This window comes from Lontra canadensis, unplaced genomic scaffold (assembly GCF_010015895.1).
Source record: "Lontra canadensis isolate GAN:19392208 unplaced genomic scaffold, GSC_riverotter_1.0 scaffold26, whole genome shotgun sequence".
NCBI classification, from domain to species: domain Eukaryota; kingdom Metazoa; phylum Chordata; class Mammalia; order Carnivora; family Mustelidae; genus Lontra; species Lontra canadensis.
The window spans coordinates 4,309,822-4,330,049 of NW_022631020.1; the positions used below are offsets into that span (position 1 = coordinate 4,309,822).

At 43.8% G+C, this 20,228-nt stretch overlaps 1 protein-coding gene across 3 annotated transcripts in view; it reads right to left on the reverse strand.

Moving 5' to 3' along the window:
- The window catches only part of GPC6 (glypican 6), a 1,087,460-nt gene that overhangs the window by 12,318 nt on the left and 1,054,914 nt on the right, over positions 1-20,228 (reverse strand). For all 3 annotated transcript variants that reach the window (XM_032864158.1, XM_032864157.1, XM_032864159.1), the window contains one exon: positions 10,484-10,620. In XM_032864158.1, the coding sequence (XP_032720049.1) occupies positions 10,484-10,620 (137 nt within the window). The remainder of the gene's footprint in view (positions 1-10,483; positions 10,621-20,228) is intronic.

A 20,228-nucleotide genomic window follows, 5' to 3' on the forward strand; every position in this document is an offset into this window, starting at 1 on the left:
GGGTGGTAGAGTCCTGTAGGAACTGGGGGTTGGGGGGACTTAAATGTTCAACCTCCTGAGTGGCTGCAGGCTCTGTGCTGGGGACTCTCACTGCTGGAGTTGACATCTTCTGTCATCCTCCGTCACCGACACCCCAGAAAGTTCCCCCAACCAGGCACCATGTGTGTCATTGCCACCACTCAAAATCACTCCTTTTGGGGCACCTGGGTGGCTCAATGCCTTCGGCTCAGGTCATGATTTCAGGGTCCTGGGATCGAGCCCTGCATCAGGCTCTCTGCTCAGCAAGGAGTCTGCTTCCCTGCCCTTGCCTGCCTACCTCTCTGCCTACTTGTGGTCTCTCTCTCTGTCAAATAAATAGATAAAATCTTAAAAAAAAAATCACTCTTTTCAGTTGTTAGATAAATGTGTCTGCCGGGAGGACAGACGTGTTGACCTATCTGTAGTCTGTATTTCTTATCACCTCATTAATGCCTGTGGTTGCTCTGACAGAAGGAGCTGCACAGTGGGAGAAAGGAACACACACGATCTAATGGCATTTGAAAGCCAGTAAAAGTCTGAAAAGCGAGACACCTGTAAGGAAGGTTAGCCTGGTGGTGCCCAGTGGGGTTGACAGGAGTCCAGGTGGAAGCCGAGGCAGGAATGGGGAGAAATGGGGTCCCCAGGTGCTGCCTTGGGTTTGTTTTAAGGTGACAGATGCTTCTTCCTACTGCTCCTGCCTCAAGGCACACTGAGCAGAGAATGCAAAGCAGATTCCATCCTGCTTGTTGCCCAAATGAGCTGCATTCAATACATGTCTCTCCAGCAATTTCCAATTCTAAGCTACATACTCATTCCTTCCCGTGGGAGAGTTTTACTAATCTAAGAAGTATGACAGTAATACAGGTCTCAAATTTCTTATCTGCAGTTCCAAAATTTAAGAAGTTTTCCAAAGTTTGTTTTTTTTTTTCTTTCTTACACTCCTCTTGTTAACAAAACTTGATCTGATCCGAAATGAGGCTAATCAGAGCTCTCATTTTTCCCACTTGGTGGGATTAGCAATATATCTTGCTGCAGAAATTGAATGTGGTTGATTGTGAGTTACAATCCCAGACATCACCCACTGGGAGTATTATTATGTAATGTATAGTATCAGCCCTGGGAAGACTTTCTAAAAATCAAAAAGGAGTCTGAAATCTGAAACATGGATGGTCCGAAGGATCTCAGATAAGGGACTGTGAGCTTGTGGTACCCAGAACTTCTTTCCCAAGCTTTTTTAAAGTTGAAGTTCTAGACTTCACACCTGTTAGAGTGGCTATTATTTGAAAACAAACTAAACAAAATGACAAGTGTTGGTAGGGACATAGAGTGGAATGTAAGTCCCCAACATTAAGCTTCTCATTGCCCGGACCTCCATTTCAAAGACAGCATCTTGAGCTAATGCATCGGCAGCCACCTGACACGACCACTCGTGGAAGAGCAGAGAAGAAACTAGGCTGTTTCCACCCAGAAGGGACCCCTTTCAGAAAGCCATGGAAAACCTGGGACTGCCTGAGTGCCCCACATCTCCTTTCCCATGGCCTAATTCCTACTCTTAGGTTTTGTATTAGGACGTCAGCCAATTGGCATTGAATCTGAGAAATTTCTGGCACCCTACATTCGACCTGAAGAAAGGCAAAGCCCCAGGCTCTCTCTGCAACCCCTGATCTTGCTATGTGGTCACTGGGCCTGCCATGAACACTCCAGGTCCCCTGAGTCATAAATCTTATTCCTCAAGATTCCCTGATGGTTTCCTGCTGAAGTGCATCCCGTGATCATGACAAGAACCACAAGACCCAACCTGGTCATAAGTAGGACGCCCTGCTTGGGGAAATGTCTAGAGAGCTTGCTATGAGTGATGTGTGCCCAGGCCAGCATGGCAGGCGTCCCTAACTGAACATGCTACCATCAACAGGTTTGGGAACACGGAGAAACTGGAACTCTTGTGGTCGCTATAGGATATGTGAAATGATGCAGCGCTCTGGAAAACAGTATGGCAGTTCTTCAAAGAATTAAAGTTAGACTTACCATACGATCTAGCAATTCTGTTTCTGGAATTCTCAACCCCAAAGAATTGAAAGTAAGTATCAGAACAGGTATTTGTGCGCTTCCGTTCATGACGGCATTATTTACAATTGCCAAGAGTGGATGCGACCCCTGTGTCCATTGATGAACGCACAGGTTCCTAAACGTGGTATGTCCAGACAGTACATCCAGCCTTGAAAAGGAAGAAAATTCTGACTCGTGCTACCACATGAATAGACCTTAAAGACAGGCAAAGTGAAATCATCCAGGCACAAAAAGACAGATATTGTACGATTTCACTTACATGAGGTAACTAGAGGAGTCAGAGTCATAGAGACAGGAAAGAACTGTGGTTGCCGGGAGCTGGGGACAGGGAGGAGTGAGGACTGAGTCTTTAACGGATTCAGAGTTTCAGTTTAGGAAGATGAAAAAGTTCCGTGGATGGATTGTTGGTGACGGTGAACAGTAATGCCAATGTACCCACTGGCTGCTGAACTGTACCTTTAAAGGTGGTGACAGTGTTATATTTGACATTATGTATATTTTACCACAATTAAAAAAAAATCACTTTTAAGTGTAACTTTTCTAAGGGCTGATATCCAAGATCTATAAAGAACTCCTCAAACTCCACACCCAAAAACCAGATAATCATGTCAAAAAATGGGCAGAAGACATGAACAGACACTTCTCCAAAGGAGACCTACAAATGACCAAGAGACACATGAAAAGTTGTTCATCATCATTAGCCATCAGGGAGATTGAAATTAAAACCACATTGAGATACCACCTTATGCCAGTTAGAATGGCAAAGATTAACAAGGCAGGAAACAACAAGTGTTGGAGAGGATTTGGAGAAAGGGGAACCTCTTACACTGTTGGTAGGAATGCAAGTTGGTGCGGCCACTTTGGAAAATAGTGTGGAGATTCCTCAAACAATTAAAAATAGAGCTTCCCTATGACCCTGCAATTGCACTACTGGGTATTTACCCCAAAGATACAGATATAGTGAAAAGAAGGGCCATATGTACCCCAATGTTCATAGATGCAATGTCCACAATAGCCAAACTGTGGAGAGAGCCAAGATGCCCTTTAAAAGACAGATGGATGAAGATATGGTCCATATACACAATGGAATATTACTCAGCCATCAGAAAGTATGAATACTCGACTTTTGTATCAACATGGATGGGACTGGAGGAGATTATGCTGAGTGAAGTAAGTCAAGCACAGAGAGTCAATTATCATATGGTTTCACTTATTTGTGGAGCATAAGAAATAACACGGAGGACATTAGGAGAAGGAAAGGAAAAGTGAGTTGGGGGAAATTAGAGGGGGAGACAAACCATGAGAGACTGTGGACTCTGAGAAACTGAGGGTTTTGGAGGGGACGGGGGTAGGGGGTTGGGTGATCCTGGTGGTGGGTATTAAGGAGGGCAAGTATTGCATGGAGCACTGGGTGTGGTGCATAAACAATGAATCTTGGAACACTGAAAAAATAAAATAAAATTTAAAAAAAATTCTTGATATAGGTTACTTTTTCCCTTTCCTTTTTTTGTGGGGGTGTGACTGGAAAATGGAATTACTCAAAGCATACTGTGGGTTTATACATTCTTCAAGACAGTTGAGCTGGAGTTACCTGTGACATTAGGCACTTCAATGGGATGTGACCCTATAATATGGTCAAAGATGAGAGACTGACCAAGGAAACCTGAGATTCTCTGAGACCCAGCAGGGTGATCATAGGCAAGCCCCTTGACTACTTTATGTGATTATATATATATATATATATATATATATATATATATATATATATTTGTATATTTATATGAATAATACTTACGTTGTTTCATAAGCTGCCATATTAAGCTAAGGTGTATGAAAATGCTTGAAAAATCTAACACACTATGCAATTCGAATGCATTCTTATAAAAATGAAGTTGTTAACATGGCCCTTTGGATGCCAAACTTGTTTCTTAGGAGCAGCTGAGGGCAGTGGAATTTGGACTCGTAAAGCCTGGACTCCTGTAGAGAGAATGATTTGTTGTGGCTTTCCTCCAGCTGGAGAGCATGTGGCATGAAATGGTTTGGGGACCCCTGGAGGACACACAGCCCATTGGTTGCCACAGTGAGCAGAAGCTAAACTCTTTGACTTGGCCTCTTCACTCCTTGGCAGGATTCCCCCTTATCCATCCTTTCTTTGTAGAACCGGGATGGGACAAAAGACCCAAGGAGCCAGCTCCGGGGTGCTGAGTTGTTGACTGTGACACTCTTTTTCCCTACTTCCGGTAGCTGCACTTTCCCCACTTGTGGGAGTGCACGAAGCATCCCTCTCCTGCAGGACAGCGGCCTTCCAGGTCTCTTCCCTCCCACATGTGCACAGAATGGAAAGATGTGCTCAAGAATGCTGCTTTGACAGCTTCTAGTGCCTTCCCAGACGGATTCCCCACCTTCCTGAACGTGGCTGCCTGGCTCGGTGTATATCAGATCCTTTACAGTTCTCTAAAATGCAGCCGGAGTGCTTTGGGACATATTCTGCAATCAGACTAAAACAATATTGTCCTGCCAGCTCCACCAAGTCCCTGTCTTTGACAGATTTCTCAACACCATGCATCATTTCAACCCTCTTCCATCTGCTCAGATGTACCCAGTCATGACTTACTGCTTCTTTGCTTAGTCAATCCACTCGGGGGCTGCTGAGAGGGACTGATGCACTTCCTAGATTTTTCTACTTTTCCTATTTCTTAAAATTTACTGTATTTACCTCCTGGCCCGAGGAAAGATTTCCTTGGGGACACAGTTGTTTCTGTGAGGATTGCGGGCCTTGAAAACCAGCAGAGGCTCCCTGCAAACTCGTTGTTTCCAACCTGATCTGATTAACCCTTGCCCTCAGCCTGTGTCCTGTTGGACTCCCCCCAGAAGGCGTTTTGAAGAAAGGACATGGTAAAGGCTAGATACTTGGCTTATGAAGGAGTGGATGCTGGAAGTTGCTGGTCAGTTTTGTGAGGAGGGGGAGGAATGTGGAAATCACTGAAGAAATCTGAGACACCGGGAACCACGTGTGTCCTGTCACAAGATCCACGTGCTGTTGAAAGTGACTTGTCACAGGGTGCTTTCAGCGTGCTCTTCCCGCCTGTCCCATCACCTCCCATGCTCGTCCTTCCTCTTTACCCCACTCCGTGCCCACCCCCACCCCGTGGTCTTAGACAAATAATCCCCAGGAAGAGGAAACAATCCTTAAGGATTGTAATGATGTAATCTGACATAGTTATGGGCTCAAAAAACAAGGATCTGCCTCTATAGAAACCCAAAGGTAAGAGCCTATAGGAACAACGGGAGGGTTTTATTTTTTCGGTGGCTGTTACCTGACCAAACTCTAACCCGCATATGCTAACCATATACAAGTTGGCCCTCCTTTGGAGCCCATGCTTTCCTGCCTGCACCTTGTCATTCTTCTCTCGATCCCTACCCACAGCCCATCCCAGCCACCTGGCTGCCCACAGTGCCCTTCTCAGGGGTGACAGATGGCCGCACAGGTCCTTCTAGTGTCTCTGTGTTCACCCTGGGTGTGTTAGGAAGTCTAGACTTGAAACCCACACCGCCCTGCTTTCATTCCCCCCCTTGGCTTTCTAGATTATTATCGACTCTCCCAGTCCCTTACTTACTAGCTTCCTTTCCATTCTGATTTGTCTGAGTTGAGTTGATGTTGCTGTGTCTTCTTTCATTTCTCTCTAAGAATTTGCTTACATCAGTGAGACAGGCGAGAAGTTACACTTGCAAACTTACTTTCCTGCTGGTCACTGAGGAGGCATCCTAGGCTGATTTCCTTGACTGGCAGACACTGCTAAGAATTCTGAAGAACGTTCCTTATTGGCTGTTCTGATAGCAGAGGATGTGAATCTGAGTGCTAACTGGTGTAGACAGAATTTATGTCCTCCCCTGGCAAGATCTGTATGTTGAAGCCCTAATTCCCAATATGATGGTATTAGGAGGTGGGGCCTTGGGGAGGTAATTAGTTGTAGGTGAAGGTGAAGGTAGAGCCCCCACCCCCATGAGGTTAGTGCCCTTAGAAGAAAAAGGGATTAGAACTCTCCTTCTCTCTCTGTCCTCATGTGGCAGAGAGAGGGGCTGTTCACAAGCCAGGAAAAGGGCTGTCACTGCAACCCAAGCCTGTTGCCCCCCTGATCTTCGACTTAGAGCTTCCAGACTATGAGAAATCAGTTTCCGTTGAAGCCACCCAGACTTTGGTGTGTTTGTTTGCAGCCCGAGCTAAGGCATTAACTAAGCCAAGCCCTGGCCAGGGAATCCAAGGACCCATCCTTAGCCCCCTGGCATCCCAGCTGAGACCAGAGGTTTGTGCGGACAAGACTCTGCGTCGTAAAGCGGGTGCAGAATTTCCAACTTAAAATTCTCTCTTGATGCACACGCGAAGCCTAAGCAACACATTGTTAAGGCGGCTTCAACCTAGCCTGTGTTCCGGTTCCCTTTAGGGGCTGACGGTACACCTGCGCCATGTGACCTCCTCAGCCCAGTTGCTGTTGTTTTTTGTCTAAGGAAAGCCCCATTCAAGGAAGCATCAGGGTATGTGGAGGCCAAGGGAAAAGCACAAATTGTAACAAGCTCCCTGCCTGTGCGGGAACTGAGAGGGGGTGTATCTTACATGTTAATAGCAGCTTAAACTAGGGCTGCCAGATAAAAGGATGGGATTGCCGGTTATATCTGAATTTCAGAGGAGCAATGAATCCTTTTTTGAAGTGTAAGTGTGTTCCACTGGGCGTCTGGTGTTATGTGCTACACTTGGCAACTCGGTCTTAGAGCCTTACTGCTCCAGGTGTGGTCCCCAAATCCGCAACCCCTGCATGTTCTGGAAACTTGTTAGAAACACAGAATCTCGGCTCCCGCCCCAGACTTACAGAGCTGGAATCTGCACTTTTCACAAGCTCCCCAAGACTGTAGCCTGCATGTTAACATTTGGGAAGCGTTGTTTCCCAAATGGGTTTCCCAAAGCCCTATTCCCAAAATAGGGTGGGAATTTTTATAGACGTGATTGAATTGGTCTTTAAATTGTCCCGGTAGATTGGCAAGGGGAAGGGAAGCAGGAAAGAGCTGCTCCTGACAACAAGTCTTTTTGACAGAATGGAGACGTCAATGCTGACAAGTCATCAGCACACCCGCAATTTCCCCCCAGAAGGGCACAGTCTCTTCCCTCGAGCTCCCCTCCTATTTCCAGACCCGCATAGCTCCTGAAGCAGAGGGAGCTTTGCCAGCAATGGCGGATGGTGGGAGCAGGAACTTGAGGGCAGATCCTTATTCTAGAGAAGCCACGGCTCCCAACCCCTTGGCCCTCTCCACACATCGGACCCTCTCCACCACAATGGGCACCTCTATGGTCATTCTGCTCTTTCTGTTTAAAGTCACCATCCACAGGTGCCATTCATTTAGTCATGGCTCTTTGGGAAAAGATGATACCCTGAAAGGATGGACATATCCCTGGTAGGAGTCATTTTGATTTCAGATATGTGAACACGTGAAACAGGTATGCTCCTGAATCCAGGAAGTATGGTAATGAGCTGTGGGGTAGCATTCAGAAAATAGCAGGGAGAAATATGGGTGTTGGAAGACAAGCCAAATCAAATACTTAGGTGCGAGGAGAGGGCCATGGGAGTGGGTGTGCATGGGAGAAGGTGGTTGCAGGAGTCCAATGGCTAAAACATAAAGGGAGGAAGAACTGTCTGGGCAGTTGGTGGTCTTGTCAAGCAGGCTTGAGTTAGGAACTCCAGACCATGACAAGCTCTATTTATGCCAATAGGACCCTCTGTTCCACAGTCTATAAGCACCTGTTGATAGAATTTTTTTTTTAAGTCAAGGTTCTGGTTCTTTGAAAAGAATAACCTTTCTTCCTTTCTTTCTATAACAAACATCCCAAATTTTAAGGAGGCCTACTATCTGAAAATCCATACTTTAAATGTAGGGAAAAATAGGTTATGACCTGCATTATAAGTGGATTTTTCAATCTACAAAATAGTTCAGTGGAACTGAAAAAACTTCTCTCACGTGTTCCTAGATCAATTAATATTTGGGTGAGAATGAGAAGAAAGCTTCAATTAAATTTAATTTGATGAGTCTTCACTGGTTATCTACTGACTATGCTATGAAATATAAAGTTATTAAGATTTCGTGGCAGTGGAAGAATTTTTAAAAAAGGAACTAAAAGAAACGATACAATTTTAATTTTTCAATGGGAATATAATTTGAGTTGTAAATATTGGCCAGCCTTATTATTTTTTTTTTTAATAGTATACTGGATTAGATTCTGGAATATCTTTGCAAATAATTTTATTGCCTTCCATTTGATAATTTCACTCGCCTGCATAAATTTCCAGAATGGGTTCCCACTGACCTAGGATAAAATCAAATGTGGGCCCTAAGCACTGATCTGGGTGGTTCTCCACTTATGCCGTCCTTTCCCAAGCCTACAGTGCAACAGCGCGGCTCTTGAAGTCCTCTCTCCAACCGCTGTACTTCTCATCGGTTGGCGGGCAGCACTGCTATCAGAGAGTACTTAAAGCACGGAGTCTTGCAGAGTGCTGGGGCAGAGGGAGTGCTTAACATTGCCGATGGTTGGAGTAACTGAATGAATGAATATAGATTCACTACATCTTTTATAGAGCTAAGGATCTGTTTCATTCGTTCTCCTAACCTTTGTTTAGAGGCAGGTGGATATGGACATGAAACGAATTCTGGGTAGGACTTGGGAGATTTTCAGCTTTCATCCTTGCTAGTTGGGCAACCTTAGACTAATGGTTCCCCCGCCTGTGTTCCTGATCTGCACAATGAGGAATTTGGCTAACCCCGGTCTCCTCTAGCTCTAACTTTAATGGTCGCCAACTTCCCATTTTTTCCCCTAAGGGTATCTAGTCCCCTCCTCAATCCCCACCTGCAACATTTCTTTATCTTTCCTTTTGTATATGTGCTAAGAGCCAGCAACCTGTGTAACCCTGGGAATGTAGTTCAAAACACAGCCTCATTTTAGCCAAGGCTGAAAGGTAAACACAGATGGGTAACAGAGCAGCTCAGAAAATCAACCACTTTATTCATTAGACCATCTGGTCATCCTTTCCAGGGTCTTTCTGTACAAGCATGAGGAAAAGACACATTAGAAGCTGTTGAATTTCACAGCTGAATTTGCTGGCCAAAGGTCTCCTTCTTGTAAGGCCAGACCCTGATAAATGATGAAACATTTTTGAGGGGCCGGTTGTTGAGATGACAAAAAGCTGTCTACCCTCGTGATCTAAGATTTGGACACTGATATTCTGGGGAGACTTGAAATGATTACAGCTCTTTCTATAGCTGTCCCGTTTTTGCCTTGTTAAGCTCTCCCCAGTATGGCTAATAATATCGTTGCCAATAGATGCTAAAAAATTCAGCTCAGCAGTGTGAGATAGAACATGCAATAAGCACCTCACTTGTGCCCTGCTTACCTTCTGCAGTTTCTTCTGAACTTAATATCCGTGGATCTTCCTATTTCCTTTTGATCACAACTGCTTCATCAGCTTGAAAAGGCCCACTAAGACCCAGAACAGAGGCCCCCCCCCCCTGCCCCGTGCTTATCTCCTCCACCTGCTGATCAATCCCCAAAGATTCCTTGAGTCCAACTCACCAGCTGCTCTGCCCACCTGCACCCCTGCTGAGGCGTGCTCGGGCAGCCTCCTCTCCTGGTGTCCTTCCCTGCTCGCCAGCTCCCAGCCAGTTCTCCTGTCCAACTCCTCCACCCTAGGAAAACTCGGGCCAACCCCGTTTCTGGGCTGAATCAAGAAATTCAGAAATTCCATATCAAGGGGCAGCCGCGCTGGGCAGCCGAGCAGCGGGTTGAAAACAGAGCCATCTCTCATCCGGAGATCCCAGCGGGGGTGGGGGGCACTTCTCGAGGCAGGGAACCTATGAGAACACTTTCTCGGTTGTCCCTTGGTTGTTTCCTTTTTCCCCTCACCCTTCCAACGAGCCCATCAAAAACTGTTTTTCTCAGAGGGTGAAAAATATTACAGTTGAACTTTCACTTCCTGTTTAACGTGTGATGGAAAGAACAGTGAGTCCTGCCCATTTCACTATGGATAAAAATAGCTCTGCTGTCTTCAAGTCATTAAGTGAACATAAAAGGCGCTTTGTGATCTCAGGATATCCGAAACCTGGCATCTGTCACCGTTCCTCTGTCCTCATCCAGAGGCGAGGCACTCAGAACGAAGATTCCACGCTTAATGGTACCTTGAGAGTAAGTGTTCCCAGGTGCCCATCAAACCTGTCACTCTGAACAGCTGTCGCTAAGTGACGACGTGTCCCTCCACTCTCCGTTGTTTTTTGCATCAACAGGCCCGTAGGACTGTGCCAGCAGAGCCTTCCAGGGCTGGCTGAGCAATGCCCCGACCAGAAGAACGCGAGTCCCCCTCACCTGGCTTTGCTGTGCCCATTCCAACACTCCTCTTCGTTGGCCGCGCCTGCTGTCATGCGCTCATCCTTGCAGATGGTGTAGGGTAGTGCCGACCAGACCTTTTTAGAGAGCTTCAGTTTCTCTTTTATGTCTGTGACCTGACCAAGAAAGCAAGGAAAGACTGAATATTCTCCCCAGCTGTTGCCCATTTCTACACAAGGACACGACGCAGGTGAAGGTGAGAGAACCTGTGATAGGACAAGCACAAACTCTATCAGTTTTCAGAGAGAGACACCATGCTGCAGGATTTACTGCCCGGGCAAGCCTCCCTACCTCCTCCCTCAATCTTCCTCCAGCTCCTGGCAGAGAGTTCGCAGGTAATTGGCTTTTGTTTTCCATCTTTTCTGTCCTCCCATGCTTTGAATTAAAAACTTACGAAGCATCTCAGTGGCTTCGGGTCCCTCGCTGGCTGGGAGAAACAGGTGTTCCCTATTGCAGATTTCCTTAAATATATTCTTTACAATTCATTTGCTTAGATGTCAGATAAATGCACAAAATCAAGGCACCGAGAGATGAAATGCTTTCCCCAATTGTCTATTTGTTTCTGTAAGAAATAAATATTGTCGCTAATTCGACTGCTGTTAACTTCTGCTCTTAACCGATGGGCAGGTCTATACAGCACACACTTGGATGGTGAGTAGCAACCCAAACCCACTTAAAAGTCTCTACAGCAGGAAGAGAAAAGTCATTCTGAATATAGGTAAATGTAAAATCCACAGCCCTATGGAAGGATGGTGGGGAAAAGCTTAGTAACCCCATCTTTAGTGTTTTCAGGCTTAGCACTGACTTTTCACCTGCAGAAAGAGTAGAGGCAGGAATTCAGTACCATTTTGGTTCCATAATTAACGTCTAGGCTCATGTAGTCACAACTCTGATTTTCTATTCTATTCCCCGTGTGAACATTGGGAATTGAAATGTATCTGTTGTAGGTTGAATCATGTTCCCCCACATTTATATGCTGAACTCCTAACACTCAGTCCCTCAGAAGGTGAACTTATTTGGACATAAGTTTTTTGTCTGTTTTGTTTTGTTTTAACAGAGGTAAGAAAGTTAAAATGAGATTATTAGGATGGCCCTCATTCAAAGGGAAACTTCGGATACAGAGGTATGCATAAAGGTAAGACAATGTGGAGAAACGTAGGAGAAGCCATCTACCTACAAAGCCAAGGAGAGAGACCTGGAAAAGATCCTTCCCTTACAGCCTCAGGAAAAAACCAATTCTGCCGACATCTTGAGTTTGGATTTCTAGCCTCCAGAGCCATGAGACAATAAATTTCCATTCCTTAAGCCACCCCACGTGTGATATGTGGATACAACAGCTCTAGGATACCTACACAGCCTCGTAGAAGGGACAACCACTGAGACTTAATGGCATTATGTATTTGAGATCGATAGCCTTTGGAAATAAAGTTTATGTTTACTGTGGATCGAGTCTAGAGTTTTAGAAAAACAATTCCAAAGATCTTTTATCAGGTATAAGAGTAAAAACAAAAGAATATGGGATCTCTGTCTCAATCACGTTTCCCAGCAGTTGCAGAATTATATAGTCTTTGGCCCTTGCTTCTCTGTGATTCTGATGATGACAAGAGGCTTCAATACTGTGAAATGTTTGCTCATGCATAAGGGCTGAAGATGACCAGAATACTGAATTTGAGAACCTGGCACCTACCCTGGGTAGTGTGATGTTACTTTTGTTTTGGAGTGCCAAGAGAATCCATGAGTAGTGACATTCCAAGAAGTCACTTACACACAACAAATGTTCAGGATGGCTTGAGAGCTGCCTTCTCCAATTTCCCCCATTGATGCTGACTTTGGTCCATGGGCTACCTTAACCTCTGGCTCTCCTTCTGGCCAATCTGCTTGGGTACAGAGGTTTGCAACAAGAGTCCATCCTTTTCTGCTACTTTGGGCACAGATGTGTGTGCATGTTGTTAATTGTTTTCTATTTTTGGCTTGAAAGACATGTGGCCATTTCTATCTTGCTATGGGTGGACATTCTGTTTATTGATTATAAAAAACCACAATCCCCAAAAGCCAACTAATAAATGTTGAAAGAACGACAGAAAAATCACCATTCTGCAGCCATCCCATAATAATTGATCTCAGCAAATATTTCCTATAGAGGCTGATGTGGGTTGAATTGCATCCCTCCCAGAAGATATTGGAGTCCTAACCACAGGACTTGTGAATGTGACTTTATTTGGAAATGGGGTTGTTGCAGAAGATCAGGTTAAAATGGAGTCATTAGGGTGGGCTCTACTCTAATATGACTATGTCCTTATCAAAAAGGGAAATTTAGGCACAGAGGCAGATATACACAGGGAGAATACCATGTGAAGAGGAAGGCATGGAACAGGGGGATGTATCTACAGTCCCAGGAACATCAAAGATTGCCAGGAATCCACCAGAAACTGGAAGAGAGTCATGAAACAGATTCGCCCTCACAGTCCTAGGAACCGACCCTGCTGACACCTTTATCTCAAGACTTCTAGCCTCCCAACTGTGAGACAGTGAATCTGTTGTAAAACCCCCACTTGATAGTACTTTGTTACAGCAGCCCTCACAAGCTAGTACAAATGCAAAAAACTTTGGGTGAAAGTTGGGTAGGGAATAGGATATTTACACAATCTCAGAGTATTCCCCACAGATTCCTCATTAGTCCAAAGGGAAAACTGATCACTCTACAGTGCAGAAACTGGGCCGGCCCCCACCCTAAACAGGTGATCAAAGTCGTGGGACACAGTGATTTGGGGTGCCTCCAAATGTGAGGTGACAAGAGGGACACATCACTTAGGTGGCTAAAATTCATAACCCAGATCCGATCATGAGGACACATCAGATAAACACATGTCCCAGCTAATGGACATTCTAGGAGACGATTGGCTTGTACACTTCAAAAATGTTAGTCATAAAAGACAAGGGAAAGCCAAATACTTCCAAATTAAGAGGAATAAGACACATGATATTCAAAAGCAGCCTATGTTTCCGGATTGGGCATTAGGTTGGAAAAATAATTGCCAGAAAGGATATTATGGAGATAGTTGGCAAGCTTTGAATAGTGACTCTATATTAAATAATACTGTGTTGGTGTTGAATATTTTTTTAAGATTTTATTTATTTATATCACAGACAGAGATCACAAGTAGGCAGAAAGGCAGGCAAAGAGAGAGGAGGAAGCAGGCTTCCTGCTGAGCAGAGAGCCTGATGCGGGGCTCGATCCGAGGACCCTGATCATGACCTGAGCTGAAGGCAGAGGCTTAACCCACTGAGCCACCCAGGTGCCCCAGGTGTTGAATTTTCTGAATATAAACTCATATTGTGGTCATATGGGAGAAGGTCATGTTCTTAGGAGATACATGATGGTCTCTTTAGAGTGTTAACACTATTCAAAGTGTTATGGTTTCCACAACTTATGCTAGAATGATTCAGAAATCTTCATCGTCATTATCATCATCACTACATAGATGTATAGAGATAGAGTAAGATAGCAAACATGACAAATTTTTAAAAAAAGATTTATTTATTTATTTGAGAGAGAGAGAAAGAGAGAGTACATGCACACATGAGAAGGGAGAGGGAGAGAATCTTAAGCAGACATCCCCCCTGGGTGTGGAGCCCGATGTGGGGCTTGATTCCATGACCCATGAGACCATGACCTGAGCCGAAACCAAGAATTAGATGCTCAACTGACTGAGCTGTCCAGGGGCCCTGCAAATGTGGCAGCTTTTTGATGGTGAATGGATCTAGATGGAAGCATGCAGTTTTTTAAAAAAATGCCATTTTTCAGGGCATTTGAGTTTTTTCAAAATCAAACATGTCAAAAACAAAATCCTCCACTTGATTTGCTCTGCAAGGTGGTACATTGCTGCCTCTCACCTTTGCAACCTGGGCCACCACCCCAGGTTCTCACGATTCTCAAACACAAACTCCAGAAAAAGGAACAGGCATTACTAATTCAGAAAACTGTCACTAGCTTCAGTCATGAAATACTGTAAGGTATATTCTATCTCATAATAAAGTACAGCAGGAATGACCATTCTCTTTTCTGCTTATTTAAGTCTAAGATCCCACCTTTACAGTGTGGGAATCTGAACCAAAGATATGTATTTTGGGACACAAAGAATACAGTAGCATGGTGTCCCACCAGTATCTCCGCTTCTCCTCTCCTGAGACTTGCAAAATTTAACTGTGTATGTTGTGCTCCTCATTCTTTAAATCACACTTAAGCATTATCTCTTTCAAGGAACATTCTCTGACTTCCCTGTTAGTTAGATTCAACTTTCTGGGTCCATGGTGACCTGTTCATGACTTTAAGTACTGGTTATTCTAAGTTTTTGTAATTGGCTTACTTTTCTGATTCTAAGACCACCTGCTTCTTGACCCCCGGAGATGGTTCTGCGTTGTCGTTATCAGTGCTTAGATGGACCAGGTGCAGATGACCATCCACCCCAGTTTGCCTGGGACATGGGGGGTTCTAGCACATGCCATATTTTCAGCACTAAAACTGGGAAGTCCAGGCAAACAAGGACGGGTTGGTCACATACATCTTAGCACACGGTAGGTAGTCAATACATGTCGACAGGGAAAATAGATTTAATTGTCCCAATCTATTACAAGGCCACAGACAGTCTTGCTAACACACAATAGTGTCTTCCACAACATGCACTCATGTCAGAAGGGTAGGAGGACTGGTGGGTTGTATCTGGCTAAGCGAGGAGAGTGGGGGTTGCCTCTGAGTCACCACACATGCCATTTTAACATTCTGCATGGAAACATTGGCCAATTCGCTTCCAGCTGCGGGGGCCATGCAGACAAGCTGCAAAAACGGGACCCTATCAGCCACCAGGGAGGCTCACGCCTTTGATTCCAAAGAACAACCACATGAATGCAGTTTGTTTTCCAGTATCTTGCAAGGTTTTCAATCCTCCCACCATTTAGAGATATTTTTCTTTTTTTTATTTCTAAGTAATGTGTGTGACCACTTTGCGGTAGCTTGAGACCTGAGTTGTTTTAAAAAAATTTTCTCCCTGGAAACTTATGTGCACACAACAGTGAGCTAAGCTTCAGGCTAGCAAGAACCAGTGGTCAAAATGTGTTGCCGAAGTACAGGGAGTCCTGATTCCTTACTAACGCAGACCTGATGGGAACAGAGGTCTGGGATCAAATAAGGAGTTTGCAGCAATGTCTTTCTGCTTCCCACAGGAGCTATTCTAGGACAAATTAACTTTCTCAAGTACTTGTACATTATAGTTACCATTTGTCCAGTGTTAAGTTCATAATGCTGTAATATTAGTAATACTAGTTATCCCTGAGTAGTAAATGTTTTGCAGCTACACCACTGAGAGATTCTGGAAGTTAACTTCCATTTTGTCGCAGGCCTCCTATCCAAATACACACTGTTGGGGGCCCCAGGGAAAACATGGCCCTCTTCTAGAACTTGTCTGGAGTTTATTCTGATTTCTGGACAATTTCAACTCGGGTCCAGTAAAAGCATCAACTCTTTCTTGAAGTCTTGTCAGAAGGTCCATGAATACTTGACTATGGGAAGACCCAGGTGCCATTTTCATGCCTACCTTTCAGAATCACAAAAGCAGACAAAAGAGGGAGGAAGCGGACAAGGTGGAATGATTGCAAAAGCAAAGGGATTAGTAACATCAAAGAGCAGAAAGGATGATTGAAGTACTGGATGTCTGACAATTTCATTTAAGAAATGATCTTGTCCCAGACATTGAACGTGAATTTCATCAAGACTCTGAATTGCCAAGCTCCAGTTTACAGCGAATACTGGGGCTACAGGTACCACAAACTAAGTAATGCCATAGATAAATGATCAGGTCAGGCACATTCAGTGTGTGGGATTTTATATGAGACAACCAGTCTCGACTCTTCAAAAGAGGTAAAAATGGCCAAAACACAGGAAGACTGTTCTAGATGAAAAGAAACTAAAAATGTAACAACCTAATGCTTCGGATGGACCTTTACTGAATTCCGGATTTGGAAGAGGTAATTACCCAGTTATAAGAAAGAGTTTTGAGATAATCGGAGAATTTTGAATACAGAATGGATGGTAGATGATATACTGAATTACCCATAATATTCTTAAGTGTAATCATGGTATTGTGTTTACGTGGGAGACTATCCTTGCTTTTCAAAGACTGGCGTTGAGATATTTAGGAATGAAGTGTCACTTTGTTTTTTACTTACTTGAAAATAGCAAAAAAGTCAACCATCACCGAGCCTACCTGAGAGCATATGGATTTTCATTTTATTATTTTTTTCAACCATTTCCGTATCGTTTGAAAAAGTTAAAAACAATTAAAAGCTGGGAAAAGAAATGAGATTTTATTTTTGGGGGGCACATGGTGTTTGAGACCCTTGCTGAATTCAGCACAGGGCACTGTAAGCCACTCTAAGCAGTTGGGGGCTAACCGTGAGGTGTCCCTGGCCTAAGACACTCACACGCAATCCTCAACTCTGTGCTGATCATATATGATCGTTATCCCCTTTTGCAATGGGAAACGGGGTCTCTGAGAGATGAAGCAACTTGCCTCGCATCTAACAAATGGTACACATGAGATTCAAATTCAAGTATAGGCTTCAGAATCGTTACTCGTCACCAGCAGGCTTAAGAGGGACATGTCCTGTAGTCGTGGTCTCCGGAGCGTGTGTGCTGGGTTGGCCGTGGAGGTATGTATCCCTGGTGTGGGCAGGACGATTCCACATGATTCAGGATGAAAACACGAGAATTTCTATTTTTACTTTTTAAATATAAAAATATAAGAGGAATTCAGCTTTCCTAGTATTTAATCAATCTACAGATGGATATGTTTCGTGATGGGTCCATATGGTGATGGCCATTTCTCAATTATCCTGTAAGCCTTTTCCAGAGTGGAAAGGGGCTGATAATGGCACGTCTCTCTTCCATTAGCTTGTTCCTGGGGTACTGACATCTATCGCGGTTCACATGTTCTGGTTAAATGCACTTATGGATTAGATTATGTAGTTTTCACTAACTCATTAAATGGACGAGTGACTTAAAATGACTTCGGCAAAGAAACTTTAGATTTCTTTTATTTCAAACAGCGCAAGTGCAATTGAACAACCATAAAATGGCAGACTTCCTCTGAATACACCGGCAGCATCACAAAGTAAAACAAATAAAGACTCGTTGCTTTACCTTTTTCTTCAAAAGTTTCTACCTTTTGCATACTTTTCACAAGTTACAGAAAATATATTAGTTCAGTATATTAGTTCAGACTTTTTGCTGATAGAGAGGTGAGATCAAAACAGTTTGGCACTTGCCAATCTGTGGCACAGGGATTGACCCAATATATTATGAATCGGTGACTTAGGAACGAAAACATTCAGTGAAATCAGCTTAATGAGATAGGAAAGTGTATTCTAAGTGTTTTATAATTCAGGAAAAGTTCCATTGCATTGGTTAAATAAGAAAAAGGCTTTTGTTGCTAGTATTCATTCATTAAACACTTCTTAGGTTTTATGCTTCACTCTGGGGATACAAATATGGCCAGTGCGTACTTGCTACCCTTGAAGGGTTCCTGACGTCGCCGCGTAGGAGATAAACAGACCTGAAGCAAATGTGATGGGATTAAGCAAAGGGCTTTGGGAGCACAAGTGTCAATTTGTCTGAAAATTTCTGGGGAACACTACAGTCTCTCCCAAGAAAAGACATCTTTGCTGATATTTGCTCTTTTGTGGCCACTGAATCTTGCCATGGGGACAATTAGGAAGCTAGACATTTCGTCATTTCTATTCAGAGGTGTTAAAAACAACAACAACAAAAATGCTTCATGGTCCTCCAAGTTTTCACTTCCAACAATGGGATGATGTTATCCATCTAGAAGTCACTGCTTTTAGCCACAGCTCTGGGTCTTCGGCTTCTCCTTTTGCTAAGAGCCCCTGAGCTTTCCTGATTCACAGGGAATATCTGTTCTGTGGCAGAGCCTCAGTAAACAGGTGCTGTGTGAGTCCTGGGTCCTTAAGAAATATTTGTTGAGTGAATAAATACATGAGGAGCACTGCCGATCATCTGCTAAGGGAAGTAAGATTTCAAAAATGATCGATTATCTGCCAGCTACTGCCTTCTTGGACTTCCCTTTGGAGAATAAGGAAGTTCTGCAGGCCTTCCAAAAAAAGTGCTTTCCCTTGACCTGATTATCCTCTTCGTGAGAGTGAGGTCTCAGATGGCCCCTCCAATCCTTTAATTAGGATTCTAGTCTCCTGTCATCTCAAATGTCATCCTAGGTGTAATTTACACATGCATGATGGAAGAGCCTTGGAGATCTCAAAGGCAATGTTGGCTTGGGGAAACACCATGAGAATTTAAGTAAAAATGGAATGAATCTCATCTTAAGCAGTCTTTATAATCCTTATAAAGCTCTACCATTTCCAGTAGCTTCCCTTTGGTTTTCTAAGCAAAGTTTCCAATACTCTGGTTTCTCTTCAGATCGCATAAATCTTTCGCCTTTTCTAAGCAAAGTTTCCTGTGAAATACTGATTTGGGGGTGTTTTTGAACTATTATTACTTTTGTCTTCTCTGTGGATCCTTTGATGGGGCACCTTTGATCTCTTGCAAGAGATTTTGCCCATGGCTATCTATCTGCCTACTCGAGGCCCAAAGTCCATCTATACTGGACTTTTATTTCTCCCAGATCTTCCCTGTGAAGTGTGAGGCATGAAATGTGAGAAGGCCACCTGCTGTCCTCCGCCAATCATGCCCACACCAGAATTCACTTCACTGGGCACCTGTTGTGTGCACCTGGCCGGATGCCCTATTTGTTCATGGTTTCACAAAGATTCCTATGTACCTATTTCAACTGTATGAAAACACAATGTAGATGGATGTAAATAATATATACCATATCTTTAGAAAAAAGATGGTTAATATTTAAAGGGCTATACACTAAATAATACATATTGAGGGGGAAAAACAATGTGAATATTTTATAGGCTGAAGGTCATTTGTTAGCTTGGGAAAACAATCTGTTTAAAGAAACAAAGTCAGCCTCACTTTGACCTCATGGACAAGGCCACTTTACTTGGTCAACTTAAGGGAAATTCACAATAGATAATACGATTCCTGCAACCCGAGAGTTTAATAATCCAGTTTCAGAGACTGTAACCTTGTCCAGCTTTATTCTAGAGAACATGATCTTTTATTACACCACCAGCTCGTTCAATTCATGGTGCGAACCTGCATTAGAATTCAAGTCGTGTATATTCCTTCAGTAATCAAACAGAGGTCTGTGAATGAACCTGTTCACAACTTCTCACACTCACTCGAAAACATGTACAGACAGTGTAGAGTATTTAAAGTTCTAAAGTCTTGGAGGGAACACTAACTCGCCTGATGTGGCCCAATATCCATAAACACAACCCCCATAATATCCTTGAGGAACTTGGGGTTACTAATGTCAGGTAACTCAACGAGGAAGCTGAAGATACAAGACTTACCCAATCTAACCTCTTGATTTATATTCAAGTCTGGACTCAAGTCCCTTCTGCTGATGTGGTTTTCAGCATGCTATTCATGAGAACTTCAACTTCACATTTCTTTTGAGTGTGTGAAACACTTTGGAGTGATTTTTCATGTCTCAGATTGTTTAGGGTGTAATGTTTGGACAGGTCCTGGAATGTACGAAGCCACTCACAACATCTTTCCTTTTAGGAAACCATTAGCTGAGTC